The sequence below is a fragment of the Podarcis muralis genome, chromosome 17, assembly GCF_964188315.1.
Source record: "Podarcis muralis chromosome 17, rPodMur119.hap1.1, whole genome shotgun sequence".
NCBI lineage: Eukaryota > Metazoa > Chordata > Lepidosauria > Squamata > Lacertidae > Podarcis > Podarcis muralis.
The window spans coordinates 40,813,969-40,837,415 of NC_135671.1; the positions used below are offsets into that span (position 1 = coordinate 40,813,969).

The window sequence follows — 23,447 nt, forward strand, 5'->3', positions numbered from 1 at the left end:
CGGGCAAGTGAGAGGTATTAGGAATTCTGAACTAGGGCAGCCAGATACGGGAAACGAAAAATATACATTGTTTGGGAACAGCCCTCGATGGCTCCAGTTCTCCCTCCCTCTGAGCATGCTGGCACGTGAGCGGCAGGTGTGGTGCCCTTACGAATGAGCTTGCAAGCCAAGGATGCTGATGAACTATCTCACTCCATCTCTCTCTCGTTCTCCCAGTTACCTGCATGCTAAGAACATAATCCACCGGGACCTCAAATCCAACAGTATCCTTCCCTTCACCTCGCCTTTTGTGGCAGGGAGTTTGGCTGCCCCATGGGGCTCCCTGACGGGTGTTGCAGTAGACAGGGGAGCGGGGGTTGTGCTGGTTTGACCTGCACGGCTGGAGGGTGTTTCCAAAATGGCAGGTGCCCCGCTAGTAAAAGGGAGGTTTTCAGCATGGAGCTTGGGGGTAGGATAGTTCTGTAGCTCAGCCCTCCCTGCTCTGGGGCAAATGGAGCAGCAGGTCCCGCCAGGCAGAATCCCACGCGACGCTCCTTCACCCGACTGCCCTCAGACATCTTCCTGCACGAAGGCTTGACCGTGAAGATCGGCGACTTTGGCCTTGCCACCGTGAAGACGCGCTGGAGCAGCTCGCAGCAGGTGGAGCAGCCAAGTGGCTCCATACTTTGGATGGTGAGCTTTTGCCAAGGGCGGGGGCTGCTCCTGGCTGGCATTGGGGCAGGGGGAAGTTGTGAAGCCAGGGGAGAAAAGGGGTTGGGGCGAAGCAGCAGTATCCCCCCCCCCCCGTCCCAGCAGACTTTAATGCCTGCCCTCTCTGGGCCTCCCACAGGCCCCTGAGGTGATCCGAATGCAAGACCCCAACCCCTACAGCTTCCAGTCAGATGTCTACTCCTATGGAGTTGTTCTCTACGAGCTGCTCTCCGGGACCCTCCCCTACAGCCACATCAACAACCGGGACCAGGTAAGGACAGAAGACATGTTTTGGGGAAATCTCCCAAATCTCTCCCCGGGTTTGTCTCACTCCTTATTCAGGATGGCCAATCAAACACGCCCAAAGGGAAGAGGTTTATCCAGAGCTGCTGGTGTTCTGACTGGGCTTAAAGAGGTGGGGGAAAGGGGGTCCTTTCTTTTTGTAATGGGTGGTTTATTTCCCTCCTTCCAGATTATATTCATGGTTGGCCGGGGGTACCTGTCCCCTGACCTAAGCAAGGTGCCCAGCAATTGCCCCAAGGCCATGCGCAGGCTGATGGGCGACTGCCTTAAATTCAAGCGTGAAGAGAGACCCCTCTTTCCTCAGGTGAGTCTGAGGCAGATACAGGCATGGACGTGTGTGCTGACTGACAGATCGTCACATTTGTATCCCACCTTCTGAGAACCTCAAGGAACTTTACTTAAAAGTATTAAACCCGAGGAACTAATTCTTCAGCCAACGTCACCATGTTTTATGGCTCCCATAGAATTGCTGCGTGCGCTCAGCACATCTGTTTAACAACGAAGTACACATAGTGGTTTTAAAGAGAGAGTCCTAAGGTTCAAACTGCTTTAGAACCACAAGTCAGGAAATATAGGTACTGGTAAGGATCCTCCAGGAAAATGGCAAGGAACTTTGCACGTACTCAGATGCACTCTTACCTGCTCCTGACCCACATACCTCTTTCTTTCTTTCTTTCTTTCTTTCTTTCTTTCTTTCTTCCTTCCTTCCTTCCTTCCTTCCTTCCTTCCTTCCTTCCTTCCTTCCTTCCTTCCTTCCTTCCTTCCTTCCTTTGATTAGCTTTTAGTTTGGAGAGCCTCCGTTTGTTTGCATTTAATAATAATCCTGCAAAACGCAGGCATGTTTCCTATACAAATTGGGCAAATTAAGATCTGCGTGTACTACTTTTGTTTGCAAATGTCATTCTGCTTTGGCTAGTTATGAAAAGCGGGAAGGAGCTACGCATTGAAGCACAAACACACACAGCAAATCCTGAGGTGGCCATGTTGGTGTCATCTGAGGTTGCCTACAAGTTTAAAGCAGGGCTGGTAGGTCTCTGGCTGTGCAGGTGTTGAACTACAACCCCATCATCCCTGACCACCAGCCGGGTTCACTGGGGCTGATGGGAGCCAGTCCCAAAACATTCAGAGGGATGCAGGTCACACCCCATTGCTTTGAAGACCACCATTGCAGCAATAAGGGCCAGAGACGTGCTTGCAACAAAACAAAATGCCAAAGTCGAGTCCCTGCATGGGCCCTGAGACACACTGCAGTTCCCCACACTGCTGATTTAGGCCTAAACCTCCACAGTCCAGAACCTGGGCTTGCTAAGGTAGTGTCTGGTGGGGAGGGGCACAGTTCTGGTCTGACCTCCATTTCCCATTCTTCCAGATTTTGGCCTCCATTGAGTCGCTCCAACGTTCTTTGCCCAAGATCGAGCGCAGTGCCTCTGAGCCCACCCTCCATCGGGTGGGTCACAACGAAGAGCTGACTCCCTTCGCTTTCCCCGCTGCCTTGCGGCTCCACAGCTAACGTGGCGAGACTGGAACTGCTACCAAAGGTCACGTCCCCCTCGAGGCCAGTGTGCAACTCGCGGCCCTCCCTGGGGGGACAGAGGAGCCGGTCAGTCCCAGGGGGCAGCTGCATCCCTGGCATCCAGATGTATCGCCCAGGTCTGTGTGCGGAGAGACGCTGGGGCTGGGGGTATCCACCTGGATTTCACTCTCACTCCAAAGCCTGCAGTCCTACTAGGGGGTTGCCAAAGCAGGAAACACATTGAAACATCCCTGCTCTGCAATGACTTTGGCTTCATTGTCCCCAGGTGTATTCTTTTATGGGGCTTATCCTGTTTCCAGGATGTTGTAGGTGTCATTTGTTTGTTTGCTTGGGAACTTCAGTAGGAGAGGAAAAGCATGGGAGGGGTGAAAGAAGGACGGTGGTCTGTGGAAAAGGAGCTGGAGATGGTGTAATAAAAAGGTTATGCCCTATCTGGATGATGTCCTCCTCCCTCTGTCCAGGCCTGCCAAACCACAACCTACCTATCTGAGCTGCATCACAAGGAGGCTTGCTGTTCTGCTGGCTTGTGGAGAGTCAGTTTCCTTTACACAAAAGGGGGCATGTATCTAGACCTCAAGGACTCCTGGAACTCAGAGGAAGGTGGGATGGCAGCCCTTCTGACAGTTCAGGTGGACACACACTTCCTCACATCATCCCTCTGGTTTCCAGTTGTCTCACCTGTGTGCACACCCCCATGTACATGCAGCAAAGGACATGGGGTTGCGATGGTTGTTCTGCATGGCAATCTACCCATAAAGCTGCACATCAGCCCCATAAATGCAGGGGTGACGTGGACACTGCCTTGTGCTTCCCAGGCATGCGCAGGGCTAGAGCTCTGCTACGCTGCAGCTTTGGCAGCCAGGAGTGCCATATCTTCAGAGGAGCCCCTGAGAACGATCTCTCTCTGCCTTTGACTTGCAAATGAATTGCCTGGGTACTGAAAGTCATGAGAGGAAACTATGTAGGGAGTGGGGGCAGATTTTGGGATAGCTCAGCTGGTACGGCATGAGACTGAATCTCAAGGTTGAGGGTTTGAGTCCCGCCTTCTAACTCTATGGTTCTAAAGTGTGGGGGGGTACCTTGGTCCTCCCAGGTGCTCTTGGGCTCCCAATTAGTCCCAGCCAGCATGGCTCACAGTCACAAATTCCAGAGGGCCACCGGTCGTCCCCCCCAGTGCCAAAGGGTGCCCAAGTGCTTTTGTAAAGCGACCCCCAAGCAGTGGGGGAATTGAATGCCATAGCTGTGCCCATGGTGGTTTGCCTCTGTGTGCCCACATTCGACATGAAGCATTTTCCTCCCAGGCTTCCTGACTTCCCTCGGCGTGTGGCTGTGAGGTCAGCTCAAAGTCTGGGGTGCCAGGAAACAGCGTAGGTGGATACTGATGCCCCAAAGGAACTGAGGGACCCCTCAAGCAGGGAAGGGGGTTGATGCGGCCTGGTGCTGTACGGAGGGCGGGGGTTGCTTTTCGGCAAATGGTTGCAGGTTCCCCAAGCCGCAGCCGCAGCGCTTTGGGGAAAGGGCCACGACTCAGGGGCAGAGCATATCAAGGTCACAGGCTCGACCCCAGCATTTCCAAGTGGGACTGCCTGAAACCCTGGAGAGCTGCTGCCGGTCAGTGGGGGAAATCCGGAGATAGCTGGACCAGTGGTCTGACTGGGAGGCTCCCCTTGATCCGCTTTGGAGCATCACTTTCCCCTCTGGGCCAGCAAACCAGTTGCAGAGGAGAAGTCAGATGGGGTAGATAGTCAGTGGACCAGATTCACTCTTAAGTTTTTAATCCAGGCCATTGGTACAAATCACCAGCATTGCCCAGGACTTCTAAAAAGCATCTGGGCTGTTGGGGTTAGGAGACTTACAAATACCTGACTTTGGAGGTTAAGAACGATAAATGGCACAGTAAGCCCTGTGTTTTATTGTGGGCCTCTTCCTGGAGCCAGGGACTAAAATGAACAGGAAAAGCCATCCTATTTATCGCGTGGGTGAAACTGTACTTTTGCTTTATAACCCCAGCTACCTGAGCTCTAGAATATGTTCATATCTCAAATTGTGAACATCTCTCCCTGCCCCCGATCTTCTTTTTAATAGATAGATAGACTTTAACTTAATGTGTTTAATCAATGCTTATGATTCAGATTTAAAAGATTGTAAGTGAAGGTTTTAACATGTTTGTATTAAACTCAAGATTTCATTTTAAGCCTGGTTATGTTTTTTCAGAGACACAATAACTGATTTTTGGATTTTTTTCAAAAACCATTTTTTAACTATCAGAACAGATACACAGGCTCCATTCACACATAACAAAACGTAGCTTTAGATTGAGTAGCGAGTGTGGCTTGTTGGGGAGAAACAGGCTGCAGCCCCCGTTTTGGAGGCAACAGGAGTTCAAGGCAACCTGCTTATCCTGCGCTCACCAGGAAAGGAGCAGAGCGGGGGACAGGGGGCAGCAGCACACGGCTTGCTCCCAGTAAACCAGGGCAAGCCAAAAGCTCTGGCTCATGGCGTGTGAACACAACTGTGGACAGGCATCCCTGCAGGTAGGTGGGATGGTGTGGTGGTTTCGACCAGAGGGTGCCATTTGCAGTCACTGAAAACACCTTGGGCCATCCCTGGAAACAGCAGAATCTCTTATTCCAGAGGTACTTTTCGCCCCTTTGTCCCACACCTCCAATAATACACAAATTTCTTCTTATCATTTCTCCAGTTTAATATCTTGGTACATATATAACTCTCTTTCTCTGCATAATATATATATATATATATTTATATATATCTTTCTATTGGTTTCTTTCCAGCCACAAAATGTGTGCATTTTTTCAGCAGGTTTGAGGGTGTTTGTTTTTTTATATTTATATAATATATTTATTTTTGTCTTTTACACCACTGATCCATTGAAACTTTGATCCACACAGAGACAGAATCACAGCAATAGGAAAGGCCTCTATCCCCATGGGAAGAGTGGGAAAGGGGATGCACTTTCCAGACAAGAATAAATAACAAAGATATAACAAGTTAGCACTTTAAATTGCCCTCCCCAGATTCCTTGAGTGGGGAAGAAGGAGCATCTGCCTGGGGAGAAGAGGTTGGGGGAGAGAAAAGGGGCTGCCTGGACCACCCCTTTAGTCTTCTCCCTCCCCAACCCTGGCAATAGGTTGCAAACACAGCTCAAAGCGTCATGTCACAACACGTCTACGACACGCGACTTTGCAGCTACCAGACCATCACGCGTTGAGTGGCATTCCCTCTCCCCGCCCCAGTGTTTCGTTGTGTTTTTTTCAAAGGGGGGCAGGGGGCAGGCGACACAACTTTAGAGGAAAAGGGAATCACAAAAATATAGTGGGGAGTTTCTCTCTTGAGTTTATGTACAAATAGGGAGTGGGAGGAATCAAGCTCTGGGTTTTGAACATTGAATAAAAAACGCCCCCTCAAATGTCCAATGGGTGCTTGTCTTTCAGCCACTGACCCAAGGTGGCGAAAGCATCCCTTGGCTACAGCGGCAGTAGTATGGCTGTTCTCTGAGAAGGTCGGATCCATGAGTGGGGATGAGGGACTACGGCCAGGCGGGGAGTGGGGTTAACAAATCTGGGTTCCAATTAGAAGTGAGGAGAAACCTACTAAACATCTGGACTCCCATGGGAAGTGGTGGGCTCTCCTTCCTTGGACGATCTAGCTGAGATTCCTGCATTGCAGGGAATTGGACTAGAGGATCCTTGGTGCCTGCCCAGCTCTACCATGCTTTGATTTGATGCTCTCTCCCCATCGGTGGCCGGCTGGCCCTCCAATCCACAGGAGCAGTGGATCAGAGCATAGGCCAGCATCCCAGCTCAGACCAGAAGGGAGAGCACGGCTGGTCCTGCCCACTGCCTGGAAGCTCCCTGGCAACAAGTGGACCTCAAACCACAACAGTCATGGGAACACTGCAATTAGGGGTAGGTAGGTAAACCGGGTTTAAGGCTTGCCAAGTATACTGTTCCCAAGGGAAGGAAGGTGGGGGGAGGCTGCCAATCGCTAAGGGGTCTGTGTGAAAGGGGGGGGGACCTGTAGCCGAGGTGGTGGTGGTTGGCAGCTGGGGAAGCTACCAAGAGGGACACTGGGTGGGTTGGAGGGGAGCGCATTGGCGCTAGGTTGGCTTATTCACAAACAGCAACACAAACACCTTTGTGGCCACAAACACAGACATGGCCCAGGAGGGGTCCCCTCCCTCGTGCTATATACAGAGATCCCCGGAGACCCCTCTCCTCTCCCATGGACCCCGCTCTGGGGACGCCCCCGCCCCTCACCAGCGTCGGGGCCAGGAGAAGAGAGCCGGGCAGAGTTTGCATATTCATGTTAGAAGAGACGTGGACTTGAGAAATCTCCAGCCTTGGGTTCAAGGAGGACTCCAGGGAATGCAGGCAGGGAGATGCGCACTGCCAGGGTGTGTGCTGGGAAGCATTCATTGTGGGGGTGGGCTCCTCTTCATGGGGAGGAGGCAGCAAAGCATACGGAGAATTGGTTTGATGAAACGGGGAGCTGGGACAAATTGGGTTTGGGTGGGGGATTCATTGGCAATTTTTTTTATCGGAGGCTCCCTCTGCGGGAAAGTGGAGCTCTTGAAATTGATTTAGGGTGGGGTGGGAAAATATTTCAGAATCCAGCTTTGCAGACGATAGACTTGTGAGATGTATAGAATTATTTTCAACAATGACTCCACAGTCAGAAGCATCCCTGGACACACAAAGCCCTGCCATTCATTTGGCCCCGAGACGTACCCAGGGCTCTGCCAGTTTAGTTAAGCCATGGGCGCTGCTTCGGAGCGGCCAGGAGCTCCCCCCTCACCTGCGCCAGGGAGCCAGGCGCCCCCCTCTTGCCAAGGGCTCCCTCGCTGGCTCCCCCCATGCCCCCCCCCGGATTCTCCCTGGCCCAAGACGAACAAATGGCAGGGGCTTGTGCGTCCCTTGCGGCTCCTGCGGGGGAGGGTGGGGGCGGCAGGAGCGAGGAAGGGGAGAGAGGGGCAGGGGGCGCGGGGGGGGGGGTCCGGGGTCCCAGCGTGGAGGGGGGAGTCTCTCAGTCGGAGAAGAGGCTGGCGAAGCTCTGTCGGAGGCTGCGGATGCTCTCGGCTCGCACTTCGTCCTGACTAAGGCTGCCCCGCGGCACCGGCGCCTCTGCAAGGGGGAAGGTATTGGTCAGAGACTGGGATTTGCTACGGGGCAGCGAGGGAGGGGTGGGGGGGGCAGGAAAGAGGGGAGGGGGAAAGGGGGAGGAGAGGCGGAGAGATGAGAAACACACTATTAATATCAGGCCAGGCAAGAGAAACTTGCGTCTTCAAGAAATGCAGGGTGGGGGGTGGGGGGCAGGGAGAGAGACGGAGGCGGGGGGGGGTTGCGTTTGGGAAGCATCTCCCCTCCTCCCTGGGAGAGTGAAGGAAACAAGCACCGCGCGCTGAAGGGGGCACGTGGGGGGGGCTGTGCTGTTCTCTGCGCCCCCGCCCCTCCCGCCCCCCCCTCGAAACTACAAGGGCCAAGGACGGCATGTCCAGCAGGGGGAAGCAGAGAGCAGGGAATGGCCTCGGGCTCCGCGAAACGGAGCAGTCCTTCGAGGGAGGCGAATTCTCAGGCGCATCCCTCTAATTCGGAGGCAAGGCTTCTCCAGGTCAAGGTGTGTGTGGTTTTTTTGCAGCTTTTCCAATTTCAAGTAGAACCTGTTGCCTTCAGAAACGCGAGAGGAAGCCCCAGGCCTGCTGGCTTTGTTAAGGGATGCACTAGATGTGCAAGGAAACATTTTTGGCAGGAAGTCAGGCCGGAGGGGGTGGAGAGGTGGGCTGTCCCCTGAAACCCCAAGGGCTCAGCTCTCTGGCTTTGTCTGCTGCCCTGGTCCCAGCAGCCTCTTCACCCTCTTTTATCTTTTGTGATCCCTGGGGTCATGTAACAGTCTGATTATGTGATGACACCACAGGCATACCCCCCAGGATTTATTGGGGCAGGGGCAGAACTGAGTTATCTGTGACACAATTGGTCAGTTAAGTATTTTTATTTATTTGCTTGATTTAGGGGGGACAGCTGCCCCCCCAGCTAGGCCCATGGATGGCACCACACAGCCAATCAAATTTAGCTATTGTCATTACAAAGCCAGGGCAGTACTTCCCTCACTCTGAACAGGCAAACACTTTCACCTTAGTTCGGCTGGAGGGCTGGAGGCGTCCTTTTCACACGCAGCTCAAGTGTTCATGAAAAGCACCCACCTACCCTGGTTTTAACTTAACCTAATGCAAACGCCACAGCTTAAAACTCCATCAGGCCTGAGCTATGCACTTGGCTTTCTAAAGCTGATTTTCAGAAGCAAAATCTGAAATTCAACATGGACAATGTTAATTCTGAAATGTCACATTTTGAACAAATCATTATTTGAAAGCAGTGTTGCTCTTTAGCAGGGTGATTACATGAAGAGGGGAACCTAGTAACTCAGTTCTGTTTCAGAGGTGTGATGGCTTTCCATCTGGAGCTTCCTTGCTCTCACTGATAGCAAAGGAAAGTTTGGAGAAATGCTGGACCCAGGAGCCCTGGAGGCTTGTGAGAGGGTAGCTGGGAAGGGCTTCCTGTGGGCAAGTGAGCTTTCATTCCCAGCCCCCCCCCCCCCGGCACTCCATTCTCTCTCATCTTTGTGCAATTCCCTCCCTCCACCCAGGAATTTCAGATTCATTGGTAAGAGGGCAAAAGCAGAAACTATTCTGCAGCTATATGCAAATGCACTTACTTTGCGTAGTTCATTCTGCACAGCATTAGGGTGGCATCAAGGTGTACACAGCTCTGTTGAGGCCCCATAGCACCTGAGAAGCTGGCCCCCACTGTCCCCCCCCCCCCAGCATCCTGCCAAGTCACCACACCCAGCTGCCCCCCAGCTAAGCCAGCAACACAGGCAAGGAGCCATGACTGCTTCCAGCTGCCCCTCCCGCCCTCCCCAAGGAGCCCCGGAGTCCACTGCTTACTTCAGCTGGGGCTGGGGGGGAGGCAGGTCCTGGCTGGGTTTCTGGGCCACTTGTGGTTTGCCTTGGCTTGGTGGAGGGCGGCCGCCTTGTTGCCCGGGGCCCCCGGGGCCCTGCCCCTGAGTGCTAGGCCTTGGCTGCTGGGTTGTGGGAGGTGCTGGGCGCTGCTGCTGTGCTCCTGCCCCCGGAGGGCGCTGCTGAGGCGGGCCCCCCTGGCTGCCCTGCCGCGGATGTTGCCGGGGTTGACCTCCAGCCGCTGGGGGGCGCTGTTGTGGTGGCGGCGGCTGATGCTGCTGTGGCCCTGGGGCCCCCCCGGAGGTTGCCTTGGGTGGGCCTGCTCCCCCAGGCCGTTGCTGCTGCTGCTGCTGCTGAGGGGACCCTTGTTGCCACGGCTGCTGCCCGCCTCCGCTGGGGCTCGGACCCCTCTGGGGCTGGGGGGACTGTGGTGCGGACGGCGGGCCCTGCTGGCGAGGCTGCTGGGCCCCCGGGCCGGGCTGGCGTTGCCCCGCCGGGCGCTGCTGTGCCTGTGGCGGAGGCTGGTGGGTGGTGGGGCTGGGCAGGCGCTGGCCCATTGGGGGGCCCCCTGGCTGAGGGGAGAGGCCCGAGAGCTGCTGGCCTTGCGGGGGAGGGCGCTGCTGAGAAGGAGGGCGCTGGGAGCCCGGAGGGGGGTGCTGCGGGCCTCCTGGCAGGAGAGAGAAGGAGAGAGAAGAAACCTGTCATGACTGAAATGGGTCCTCAGAAATCCCAACCCAGTGATTACGCACACACAGAAGGCTTCTGGTAAGGAGAGCCCACAACTTCCCAAGTGAAGCAGACTCCCTGGGGAGGTGGTGGGTTCTTGCAGGGGGTTGGATGAGACGACCCCCAGGGTCCCTCCAGCTCTACGATTCTAGGATTCTAAGCCTCTCCCCCCAGCTCCAGACTTATGAGCCCTTCTGCACCCTCGTGTGAGCCCCAGTTCCCTGGCCTTCTTGATGTTGGGTCCTTACCCTGTGGCGGGGGTCTCTGCTGGGCTGGAGGGCCTTGTCGCTGCCCAGCTGGAGCTGGCTGAGCCTGAGGACAGAACCAAAGTGAAAGATTAATGGCAGGGAATGGTCAGAACCACACTCCCATCTTCTTCTCCTCTCAGAGGCTGGACATTTCCATACCTTCTGGCCCAGCTGGTGCCATTCTCCATGTGTGTTTCGCCAAGCATCACCTGCCCATCAGAGGCAAGCTTCTCAAGCAGGGCTGGAGGAGCCTGATGGCCTCCCAACATTGTGAAGATGACAGCTCCCATCACTGCCACTGTGGTCTTAGTCTTGTTCCTGGCTGTGAATCCTTCCCTAGCATGTCCATGGGGCTGCTCACGCCCAGCACCGTCTGGGGATGCCCACCTGACCAAGCACACCAAGAGAAGAGACATGGGCAGGTGGGTCCCATGGGACTTCTGCTCCATTGGATCTCCTGGGTAGGCCCCCATCAGCAAGTGGAGCAGAACACAGAACATCCCATAATCAGGGAAAGAGCCAAGGGAAACACCTTTCCCCTCTCTCTTGTTTTTGTAAAATACAAAGAAGCTGCTCTTCTATGGAGTCAGAACAGCCTCTCCCCAGAATGGTGCCACAGCACTGCCCTTTGCTTGCCCAACGTTGTTGGGACTACAGACTACACCTCCCAGTGCCCTTGAACCCTGGCCACGTTGGCTGATGCTGGGCAACATCTGGAGAGCACCAAGTAGGGAAAGACTGAGGTGGAGCAACCATCTACTTGTTGGTCACAAAGTGTGGAGGAGAGTCAGAGAGGAAGACGTGGTTTTCTCCACTTCTCCTAATAGCAGAACTTAAGGCACTCCACTGAGCCTGAGGGGCCACATGGCTCAACCAGGGAAGGGTTTACAGCAGGAATGGAGGAACCAGGTGCTCTCCAGTTGTGAAGACCACAACTGCCTCGTCCCCAACCATTGGGCATGAAGACTGGGGCCGAGAAGAGCTAGAGTCCATCAGCATCTGGTGGTCTCCACGCCAGCGCCCCCATCCTGCAGCCAAGCAGTGCTTCTCAGTCACTCAATAGGGTGACAAAGGTTGTGTACACACCTAACCTTTGAAAAGCACAGGACTTTTGTTTCTTCACATAGCACTTTTGAACACAGCAGTTTGCAGTTGTGCACTCCTGTGTGCGATAACGTTATCTAAAGCAACAGTGACTTCCATGTTGTCTGCACACAAAGGTGGGCATATTTCCAACTAGTGTGCAACAGTGCGCTCTATTCCCCTCCTCTTGTTTAGTGTTTCCACACACCTTGTTTTTTAAAGCAAAAGCAAACAAACAAACTCCCAGTCTTTTGAAAGCGTTGCTTTCCTGATGCACTGAGGATATTTTTCAGTATACAGAGGCAGATAAGTTTACCACTTCCTGCTTTGCCTATTTCATTCATAGACAAGTTAAACATGGTGCGGGGAGCTGCGCAGCCCTCCAGCATCAGTAGTTCTGCCCCAGCTGGAGGCGCCCTGAGGAAGCGCTCTCTCTGGGTGGGCTTACATAGGCAGGAAGCGCTTGAGAAGTGCATTCTTGGCGCAAAGCAAAATAGCGGGGGAATGGGGTGACAAAGGGATGATGTGTACAGCACCCCCAAAAGGCACCTGCATTGAGTGCCAAATGCACATGCTCATGCTGTGTGTGTGCAGACACCCAATGACTAGCTGAGAGGACTTGAAGAGGCAAACAGGTTTGCCAGTAGCAAGGAGCCACTGTGCATTGACAGACCCTCTGGAGGTAGCTATGAGCTCTGGATACCAGGTGCTGGGGATGCTGCTTCTGACTCCACTTGTAAGCTTCCCCGAGGCATCTGGCTGTCCAAGGCTGGAATCAGGACACTGGGCCAGGTGGACTCTTGGTCAGATCCAGCAGGACAGTTTGTGACTGTGAATGTCAGCTCTGACTGGCAATGCGTCTCTGGGGTCTCCATATCCTGAGCGCCACGTCATCTTGACCCAGCAACCTTTTGACTTGGGAAGATGTCAGGGGCCTTGCAAGCAGTGGCACATGCACTGGGCTGTTCCATGGAGCTGCAACACAGAGACCCCAGGCCAGAGCCCTAAGGTAACCACAGCCATGAGTGAACACACACTTCCACACAGTCCCCTGCTCTTCCATCTCTCTGCCTATGGTCCCTTCTCCTTTGCTTTTGAGGAAGTGATGAATAATCATTCCATATATGGACACACACAGTTGTGGTGATGAGGTGAAAGCTGCAATCCTATCCCCACTTCACCTAAAAGCAACTCTGCAGAAGTTCATGAAAGTTACTTCTGGTAAGAGATGCCTGGGGATTGTGCAGTGAAAGCCTCATCTCGGGGAGCTTAAAGGGGAAGAGAAAGGAGGTGCAATACCTGGGCATGTTGTCCTGAGGCCGAGCGCACAGGCGAGGGCACAGGTGTGCGAGGGATGGCCTGTGCCATGCGTGTCAGCACCAGCTCCACTATCAGGTGCTTGTCTTCATCCTGGTGGTCTCCAATTAACGGCATGGAGGATCCCACAACCTGAGATAAGAAGGAGAAAGAGCAGGTGGTGATCTCCTTTCCCAAACCAGGCTGAGTGGGGAAGCAGGAGGGTCTTTTGCAAAAGGTCAGGGGTGGGGAACCTGCATCCCTCCAGGCATTGCTGGACTACAACTCCCATCATTCCTCACCATGGGCCATGTTGGGTTGGAGCTGATGGGATCTGGAGTCCAATGGTACAGGCTCCCCACCCCTGTTTTAAATTAGTTATGTAAGATACACCCAGCATACAGACAATTGGGTTTCCTAAGGCTGAAAGCCAAACATGTAGATGGAGACAATCAGGAAATAAGAAATAAGAGGGGTGTCAAATACAGCTAGGCTTAGCATGGCACAGTAGCAAAGAGGCTGTGCTGAAAACAAAAGGTTCCCAGTTCAAATCACGCGTCTGAGGGGGCCTTGCCACACACACACTATTCCTCCCTCCAAGTCTGGAGATCGTGATGATAAGCCACATTACAGGATATTTGAGGAAAGGATTAGTGAGAAAATATGTATAAAAGCGCTAAGCAGTAGTATTAACAGAACCACATGAGGCAACGGGTGGTGACTCAGAAATGCAGCCTGATCCAGGAAGCCAAGAAGTCGCTGGCTGGGATCCACTGTGGCCCCGCTGACTTTTAGCACTTTGTCGCCTTTAGAGGGCGCAAGTGCCCCCCCCCCCCCGAAGGCACATGGGAAAGGCAGTGTGGGGCAGAGTGAGGGACACACCACCTCTGGTCATTCTCAAGGATGGATGCGGCTGCAATGGTATCCAATGGACTGGGCAGCTGAACGGCTTTTCTCAATGTGCAGCAGAGCTCTCCAAAGCAGGACAGCACATTAAGCACAGGTTTAACCACATGGGGTGAAAAACAAGACCTGCTACCTTCAATAGATTTAATCAGCAGATTAAACAGCTCAAGCTTTCATTTGTGTGGTCCCATTTTATTCAATGAATGCATTTTTAACATAAAACTAATTTTTGGGGGGCAGGCAGCAAATTAAGGACATCTTAGTCTATGGGGAGCTATTTTGGTTCTTGTGTGTTTATGCAATAGAAAATGAAGAACAAAAAAGGTCTTTCATTCTAAGAATGAATGGTAGTTTCAAACTGTGAGTAGTTAATATCTCCAAAACATGCATTTTAGGGGTTGCAGTTTTATCCCAGGCAACATCTGTGGAGCTCAGGCAAGGCTGCGTGGAGCCACCCTCCTTTAACTCACAACAACCTTATGAGGCCTGGTAAAGGCAGGAATAGGCCTGAGGCCATAGCCGAGCTTCGTAGCTGAGCAGGGATTTGGAGCAGGGCCTTTCAGCCGGCAGAGCGCAAGGCTCTTCATCTCAGGGTCATGGGTTTGAGCCCCATGTTGGCCAAACGAATCCGGCATTGCAGGGGGTTGGACTAGATGACCCTCAGGGTCCCTCCCAACTCTACAATTCTACGATTCTATGGTCTGTGGCAGCCTATCCACAATGCCACCCTGGATCTCTGGTAAGGCCTACACACTAAAGGTCTGAAGTTCATTTGCGCTGGTTACAAATAACAGACAAAAGGTAGATTGCTCACTCAAAAGTCTTCAATTAATCAACAGGCTTCCTTTAAAAAGCAATTTGCAAGCTGATTCATATTTAGGGCAAGTGGCACAGGCAGGTGCAGGTGCCCATGTGCCCAGCGCCTCACCTCGATGATATGGTCCCGTCCATCCTTCCCATGCAGAGCCTCCACAGCACAGATGTCCAAACCACCAAAGATTTCTGAGCAAGTGTCCACCCACAGCTTGTACCTGTTGGTGAATCCGGGGGTCGGGGGAGAGAGCAGCGGTGACTCTGAGCCCATGAGGGGGAGCAAGTGAGGGCCTCTGCCTCATTACCTTGAGCTCTGGCAATTTTTAGACAGGAAGCCCTCCTCTTTGCCAGACCCTGGATGTAATCCACTCCCCTTCAGTTCCCAGTCATTTTCGTTTTTAATATAATTTTATTTATGATTTTCATTTTGCAAAGAACAAATAAAGACAAAAATACCAATTATTATATATAGCATGTTTTGACTTCCCTCCCCCTCTTTCTGCGGTTCCCTATGGTTATAATACTTATGCTGCATTTCCAAATTGAACCAAATTCTTCTTTATCCCATATACAGTGGTAACTCGGGTTACATACGCTTCAGGTTACAGACTCCGCTAACCCAGAAACATTACCTCGGGTTAAGAACTTTGCTTCAGGATGAGAACAGAAATCGTGCTTCGGCGGCGCAGCAGCAGCAGCAGCAGCAGCAGCAGCAGCAGGAAGCCCCATTAGCTAAAGTGGTGCTTCAGGTTAAGAACAGTTTCAGGTTAAGAACAGACCTCCAGAATGAATTAAGTTCTTAACCCGAGGTACTACTGTAATCAATATGTATTTTATACCACTGCACGTTTTTACATCAATCCTGCTCATGATTTAATCTGTTTACAATAATTTTGCAAATATTCAATAAATGATTTCCACTTTGTATTAAAAAGTTTACTGTCTTGGTTTCTCGTTCTTCCAGTAAGTTTCCATCTTTGGGCAAAAATTGTTCCCAGTCATTTCCACCCAAATCAGAGCCCCATCTCTGATGCTTTGCCACTTACCTGTCCGACATGGCTATTTGCTCCAACATGGCAGAGCCTGTGTTGGTTTTCCAGTTCCCCGAGACTGAGGTTCTCCTGCCATGGGAGAGAAGGCAGGTTGCAGAGAAAGACTTGATAGTAGCAGGGAGGCAAAGGGACAAGGCAATGACTGTAGGGAGAAATGGTTTGGTTTCTCCACCCACAGGAATACGGAAGAATGCCCAGCAGCACCTCCACTGACTCGTGACATGCCACAGAGGGATCACTGTGGGCACCTGTCTGTCCTGGTTGATGGAGTGCACCACACCCTCTCTATACTCCGGCACTGAGAAGGCAAGCGGGGGGCGGGGCGGGAATCACGGGGCAGCATCTCAAAGGGTGCAGAGAAAGGCAAACAGCAGCCCCAGACCCAAGCTCACATGTAGGCCTTGTAGTTGTTGCCAATCTTCTGGATGCGGACGTCATATTTGGCATCAATAAAGGGCTCTGAAGTGGCGTAGGTTTTGGTGAGGGCGACCACACTGGCAATGTCTTGGAAGTCATACTGGTTCTCCACCTTGACCTGTAAGCAAACACACAGAAGCATCCCCTTGCCTCATTGCGCCCCACACAAGCAAAGCCCACTCCCCAAACAGTGAGCGACTCCTGGGGCTTCTGCCCCTTTAAAAACCTGTCCTCAACTTGCACACACACAACAGCCACTCGCGGTCACTTTCCCACAAGCTTCGTTCATCCAAAGAATTAGAGGAAATCAAAAGGTGGGCGTGGTCCCTTCTCCCAAGCGCCAGAGGCAAATTTTGTTTTATTATTTTAAGTTGGAGGTGGTTTGAAAGAGGGAGCACTAGGCCTGATGTGTCTTCACGCTCCTCCCACTTTTGCCCTCAGGCCAACAGGATTTCATAGAATGAAACCCCTGCAAGGCAGCAATATTTTTTAAACTGCTTGACCAGAAGTGGCCATGGACAAAAGAGTGGCAATGGGTGTGCAGATGGGCCCCATGCGAAGCAAAGCCTGTCTCAAACGAGAGCCAACTCTTTTCTAGACTGTTCATCCAGGCACTTCCAGGCTGTTGCTATTTCCAAGTGGGATTCAACTGCATGCCAGCAAATCTGGGTTACAGAAATGTAGCTGACTGAGCGCAACAAACTTGCTTCCCCAAAAGATCAGACTTTTTGCAATAAAACGGCTGAGAAACACACTGGAAAGTGTAGCAAAACAAATCAGAATGAAGGAAAACCTCCCTGCAAACAAATGCTGATTAAAAGATCAAGCACACATGCCCAGTGCATACAAGTGTTACAGTGCAACTGCAAATGGCTCATCAAATTGGTTAAGGTTCCTTTGGTCGCTCCCACCATTCCTTGGATCGTACTAGTAATTCTAGAGCAAATACATGTTGTCCAATCTCCCTGCAAGCAAATCAGGACGAATAAGCAGGTCATCTAGGAGCAACCTCTGCTTCCAGCCTTTAAAAAGCAGAGTTCTCTCTGTGAGTTGCAGGGCAATGATGTTGAAAGAGGCAGCAACTACAAAATGTTGCTAAGAGGACAGACTCATACTAGGAGGGGTTCAGGGAAAGAGAGTGGATTCCTGCTCAGCTGCACTCCCTTCTCCTACTGAGCTGGGAAAGAGAGCCCTTGGGGACCCCAGAGGCAAACTAGGGAATTATACGAGGTGCCATCGTTTCAGGGGTGTCTGCTTCGGCCATGCAATGCTTTGGAGAGAAAGCACTTTTGGAAGGAAGTGCAAAGGAGGAGCTGAACAGCTCTCTTGTCTGGGTGATGGTGGCCTTTGCATTCCAAGCAAGGCTGGCCCAGTCTAGTCAGCAGTACAAAGAGCTGCCTGGAGCATCGAAATTCAAGAGGTAAGCAAGAGGGGAGAGAAGCTACTTCGTCAAGGTGGCCCACCAGACAGGAGTTCAGCTTGAGGTGTATTCTCTAACATGTTCTTGACACAGTAATAGCGCATTTGTGGTGGATTTTTTTCACGCGTTCTGAAATGCTTCCACAACACTAACACATTATTGCTGTGTGCTGAATGAAACCGGGACAAAAATAAACCAGAACATTTGTGGTATAAAAAGTTGTGTAGTTTCAGCAGGAAGTTACAGGTTGGGCACGGATTGGAAATGATGCAGAGTGACTGCACCCTAAACTTAGGCAGGCACAAACTGAAAGTGGATTCACATGTGACTGTCCTGATAGCATCCGAAGTGCAAGTCACCCTAAGTGTGCAATACACATAATGCCTTGGAAAACGAAAGAAAACACAACTCTCCTTCCAGAATGGGGCAGCTGATAAACCAGCCCACTTGAGGCATCCCACCAAAGGGCACTGACCTGGCCTGCATTCTCGCGCCTCTTGGGAGAGAAGCTATACCACTCACCTTGCCCATTCCGGAATGAGCATGTCCCATCTTCACCACCACTGGGTACTTGGAGGTTGTGAGCTGGAAAGACAAGTCAGAAAAGGGGTGGTGATCAGCACATTTAGCCACAGGACAGCAGTCTGCAGGGGTGAGTACTGCTCAATGATAAATGTGAATTCACAGGCTGACATGAAACAAGGGACTGCAAATGTTACAGAGAAGGTGGTGAAGATGTCATTCAAAGATTACAACAAAATGCAGTTTAGTAAGGATGCCTCACAAAAAACAGCAGAACCAAATGCACAAATGTAAGGTCCAGTCTATGCATCAGTACATGTTGTTTGATTTCTGAACATTGGCAACTGGCAAGCTGACAGCGCAATCTGTTCAGAAGTTCAGTCCCACTGAGTTCAGTAGGTCTTACTCCCAGGTACGTGGGTATAGGATTTGGAGCCTGAATGTGTGAGCTAATTCCACTGGAAAATACAGAGTCAGGTGATACAAAACTTCTCCCAGGTTGGATTTTTTTACCCATATGAGTTATCACTTGATGTGGTGGTTGTCTAGTGATGAACACACATGCAAAAATCAGCTTCAAGTTAGGGACAAAAACTTTAGGTAACAGTCTGCCCAAGGAAGATTTACAGCAGATGAGGGGGACCTTTGGGCCTCCAAAGGTTGCTGAACTACAGCTCCCATAATTCCTGCTTGCTGGGCTGATGGGAGTTGCAGTTCAGCAATATCCAGAGGACTAGAGGTTCCCACACCAGATTTACAGCCTCTGTCTGTCTGTCTGTCTGTCTGTCTAGGAAGCCACTTTTGTTATTGTTGGCATCTGTCTGTCTCAAGAGACAGTGGAAGAGTGCACCATTGCAGGAAAAGTCAAGTCATTCTCCAATGGGAGACCGATACAGAAGAGACATGTTTTATTGCAGCTGGTGCAGATCTTGGTGGCTTTTGTTCCTGGCAATTGTAAGGATGCAAAGTATGGAATGGCAGTCCAGCAAAGAGAAATCTTGATGCCATGCTTCAGAAGTGGCTGCCTAAAGAGGTCCCCACCCCACTGCATTGCTGTTTTAGGAACAGCAGGGAACCTGTGGCCCCCCAGGTGTTGTGGGACAACAACCCCTATCAGTCCAAGCCAGAATGGCCAGTGGGCAGGGACAATGGGAGCTATAGCCTACCAACTTCTCTGGAGGTCCATGGGTCCTTCCCCACCCTAGCTTTATGTGCTTGCTTTGGGACACCCCCACCCCCAAAGCTATTCCTGAATATGGTGTGGAGCTGCTTTAATAATCGCAGCACAACTTTAAGGCCTCACTCAGAGCGGTGTGTTCCAGTCCGGGGACCTTGTGGTTCAGGAAAGATGCTGACAGAGAAGAAAGGAGTCAGTGGAGAGAAAGGCTGGAGATGAGAGTAAGAGCTGATCTCCATTGCAAAAGGAAGGAAGGAGGAAGATGACCAAGTAAAAGATCTTAGAGATCCTAAGGAATGCATACAAGAATGAGGGAGTTATCTGTACTTCTTGACGTCTTTCTTGTACTGGCTCTGGCGTAGGTGTTTACAGCACTCCATGCATTTGAAGTGGGGTGTGTGTGGGAGTCTCCCTATCTTATCAGGCCCTGAATATGCAAGCCTGGCTCCAAAGGGTGCCTAGGTTGGGCAAGACCTGGCCCTGTCTTGTACCCAAATAAGGGCAGACAGTGTATAAGAACATTGCGATGTAACGTGTCCCATCTTTTGCAAGCGAAGAGGGCCCACTGAGGATGCCTTGCCTAACATCTCCCAAAATTTAGGAGGCAGCATTGCAAAGATCCATGGAGACTGAGATCTCACCACCAGATGCTCATCCTTTGCTCCAAAAGAGGATGGATTATTTTGCTTTGTGTGCTTCTGTATTAATTATGGGAGAAGGACTTTTGTCTTGCCAAGCACAGAGACAATCTTCTCTCTGTAGTTTCTGCATAGCCTGATAACCGAAGGTGTTATAGGGGCTGGTAGCTACTCCACCTGCCTAAGGGCCCCTCCAGATGGGTGCTTCATTGCGAGTGTCTTCTGCACCTGAAACAGTCATAGTGCACGAGTGGTGGATTCATTCCACTTTAGTGAGGGTTCTGCAATGCTCCCCCAAGGCTGTCCAGAATATTATTGCTGTCCAGAAGAGATGTGGTGCAACAAATGTCTGGATAAAAAGTTAAGTGGTTTTTAGCTATAACACTATAAGGAATATGAAAAAATGGATTATTAACAGGTAAAAATTTAATGTTACAATATTTTAAGATTAAAGACTAGGATAAACAAAGAGGGAAAGGATTTGCTGAACTAACAAATTGAATTGGAATACAAAAAGGGAGCAAATGAAACATAAGTGATGGGGGGAAAAAACAACAACAAATGTCTGTGGGGGAATAAACCGGAACATTTGTGGTATAAAAAGATACGGCAATTTCTTGAGAAGTTATGGGATATACACTGGTTTGGTGTCAGGCGGCTGCCAGCAACTCCCATGGCCCAGGAACGTACAAAGACGAGGAATGTTCTCACTGTCCGCTTTTTATTCAGTATTTACAGAGAGAGGCTTTAGAACGCAGCCTCTTGGATAGTGGCGTTGTCCCAAGTGACTCTCCACTTCCTCATTCGTCATCCTCATCACCTCCTCTACGGGTATCGCTAAGTGCCCTCTGTCTTTGAGCTCTTCGGGGGGGGGGGTCTGGAATGCTTTCTAAAGACACGGAGTCCATCAGCTGTCAGCCCCCTGGTGCTTCTTCCTCCTCCTCCTCTGCCATTATTTCCCAGCTTTTCCCCTCATCTGCCTCTCTCTCAACCCCCTGTTGTAATTCTGAACTGTCTTCCTCTTCTCTGGAAGGGTCAGACTGGGGAGGTGGTCTTCACCATTCCTCCTCTGCCCACTCCCTGACATTTGGACTGAAGCCATGTGACCTCCCCAATACATTTGCAGACACAAACAGCATTGGAAATGGCATGGAAACATGCGATGGCATGTGGCTGCCCCAAAAGCATCATGAGCACAAATCATCACAAAGGTGCAATAACAAGGATGTCTGGAGGGGCCCCAAGCAGAGGCAGAAGGGGCTCAGCTGCGACAGAGAGAGAAAATTGGAGGTTTGCAGGTGGCTGAAAAAAGGAAGCTGTTGCTTTTGAGGAACTGATAATTTGGCTGTTACAATGGATGCCTGCTTGCTTCTTGGCACCCTCCCCACTCAAACACAGACGCACATAAAGAAAACTTGCGCATTTGTAAATAAATAGATATTATGAAAATGCCACAAGTCTTCCGTGCAGGAAATGGACGCTGAAAAAGGCTGTGCCGTAAAACCTCTCACCATTTGAGGAAGTGGGAAGTGCCAGGCAACTTTGTCATCCTTTCTTTGTACAAATTCAGCCCCATCACTCATCATGAGTAATACTAATAATGAAAAAACTCTGAAGTTTTCTTTTTTTTAAGGCAGTGCAACCATACTTCACAATCATCACATTGACACCCAAAGCATTTTAAAGCAAGGGGAAGCTCTAGGAGGGTGACGAAAACCAAATGACACTGTGCTTCCTAGGACAACCCCCCAGCGCAGGCTGACAACAGCTTGGGCATAAAAAGCAGGTTGTAAGAATCTGGAGGGCACAAAACAGGAAGGAGCTGGCCTGTGATTCAGGAGGGTCTGACGTAATGCTTAGATGCCAAACTCTGTATTTAAGGACAAAGAGGGGCAATGTGTTGGTTGCCCAACAGACCTTTGTGTCTAAGCCCCCAACACCCCTTTATTTTTCTTCTGCACTTCTCTTAAGGACCCTCCAGACTGGGGTGGGTTTGGGGGCAGGCAGGCAGTGCCTTCTTCAACCTGGCGCTGGTGCAACAATAGTGGACTAGCAGTGGATTTACACTGGACTGTCTGCACATCCTTCTGCTTTATCATTTGTTCTGTGATGCTTCCCAAACATGATTGCTTTACTGCTCTCTGGAGGGGCGCTACTAGTGCTATAGCGCGCGCACACACGAAAAATAAAGCAGAACATTGCAGAATAAAAAGTTACAGGATTCCACAGGAAATTATGGAACATGCGCTGACTTGGAAGTATTATCTCTGCCCTGAAACTAATGCAAGCACAAACAGTACTGAAAGTGGGATCCTGTATCCTCCCCCCTGAACTCCACCAAGAGCACAAATAATCACAAATGCATATTAAAAAGTACCCTTGGTCTCCTGTCTAGGGATTTGCAAAGATGGCAGCATCACATCTCCTCTGTCTAGTCTCTTGGAGTTCCATGGGGGGTGGGGGGCAAAGTGAGGTGCCCAGGTTAGTGTGAATGGGATTGGAGCCTTATCCATGGTGTGGAGGGAAGTTTCCCCAAAGCTTCACCCATCGGGAGTGAAAAAAATGAAATTACAGGACATAAAGAGAAAAGTTCTACACTTTCATGCTACATTTTGCAGGCAAGAGTGCCCCAACTTTGCCTGTCTATGTGTACAAGGATTATCAGAACAACTCTTTAAGGCAGATCAGGGACACGGGTGGTGTTATGGTCTAAACCACTGAGCTTTCTCGGTGGTTTGAATCCCTGAAAAGGGGTGAGCTCCTGTTACTCTGTCCCAGTTCCTGCCAACCTAGCAGTGCAAGTAGATAAATACCGTATTTTTCGCTCTATAACACGCACCTGACCATAACACGCACATCGTTTTTAGAGGAGGAAAACAAGGGAAAAAATTCTGAATGAAACAGTGGATGTATCATTTTTGTGCTTCATGCTGTGGCCACAGACATGTGATCTGATGGTGAATTTGGGGTAGCTCAATGCAAAGATCCTGAGGATCCATGTGGATCCATGCTTTTTAACCACATTTTTGCACCATTGCAGCCCCAGGCAACAGTGGGTGTGTGATTTTTGGGGGGCAGGCTGCTATGTGATCTGATGGTGAATTTGGGGTGGCCCAATGCAAAGATCCTGAGGATCCATGTGGATCTATGCTTTGTAACTACATTTTAAGTGGGGAGTGAAGGAAAAACACAGAAGGGACAAGAGAGCGGTGTGCAGAGAAGCAGCTGGCTAAGAAAGCAGGAGAGGGATTTTACGGGAGGGAGGAAAGAAAGGCAAAAGTTTCCACAAACCAAAGCCAGCTTTCTCTCTCCTCCTGCATGTTTTCTGGCTGCCTGTGAGGAGCACGGAGAGGAATTAGAAGGAAAGACCTCTGCTTTCCCCTCTGCTTGCCTGGAGGGGAGGGGATTTGCCTGCTCTTTGTTCCGTTTGAGCAAACACAGCAACGAAACAGAGGAGGGTGGGCAGTAAGACCCTGAGGCAGAATGCAGAAAAGCAACCACTTCCTCTTTTCAGGTTTCCCTCTCCGAAACAACGCACGGTTGATTTTTGCTGATTTTTGTTCCTGCGCTCCCCTAATCGGCTCCAGGACCCCCCCACATTCGCTCCATAACACGCACAGACATTTCCCCTTCCTTTTTAGGAGAAAAA

The 23,447-nt window shown here is 51.0% G+C and overlaps 2 protein-coding genes across 7 annotated transcripts in view; one reads left to right on the forward strand and one right to left on the reverse strand.

Moving 5' to 3' along the window:
- Positions 1-4,721, forward strand: part of ARAF (A-Raf proto-oncogene, serine/threonine kinase) — a 20,340-nt gene extending 15,619 nt beyond the window's left edge. For 3 of the 4 annotated variants that reach the window (XM_028711681.2, XM_028711683.2, XM_077921573.1), the window contains 5 exons: positions 217-263; positions 554-672; positions 830-961; positions 1,163-1,297; positions 2,363-4,721. In XM_028711681.2, the coding sequence (XP_028567514.1) occupies positions 217-263; positions 554-672; positions 830-961; positions 1,163-1,297; positions 2,363-2,503 (574 nt within the window). In that variant the 3' untranslated portion in view covers positions 2,504-4,721. Of the gene's footprint in view, positions 1-216; positions 264-553; positions 673-829; positions 962-1,162; positions 1,298-1,909; positions 2,020-2,362 lie in introns of all 4 variants that reach the window. The other variant, XR_003704290.2, reaches the window with a different exon arrangement.
- Positions 4,722-5,224: 503 nt separating this feature from the next.
- Positions 5,225-23,447, reverse strand: part of SYN1 (synapsin I) — a 105,845-nt gene continuing 87,622 nt past the window's right edge. Inside the window, exons 6-13 of one of the 3 annotated variants that reach the window (XM_028711586.2) lie at positions 17,984-18,046; positions 16,017-16,159; positions 15,619-15,693; positions 14,688-14,790; positions 12,857-13,006; positions 10,475-10,538; positions 9,489-10,167; positions 5,225-7,706 (exon numbers count right to left, since the gene is read on the reverse strand). In XM_028711586.2, coding sequence (XP_028567419.2) covers positions 7,571-7,706; positions 9,489-10,167; positions 10,475-10,538; positions 12,857-13,006; positions 14,688-14,790; positions 15,619-15,693; positions 16,017-16,159; positions 17,984-18,046 — 1,413 coding nt within the window. In that variant the 3' untranslated portion in view covers positions 5,225-7,570. The remainder of the gene's footprint in view (positions 7,707-9,488; positions 10,168-10,474; positions 10,539-12,856; positions 13,007-14,687; positions 14,791-15,618; positions 15,694-16,016; positions 16,160-17,983; positions 18,047-23,447) is intronic. The other 2 variants (XM_028711587.2, XM_028711588.2) reach the window with 2 other exon arrangements.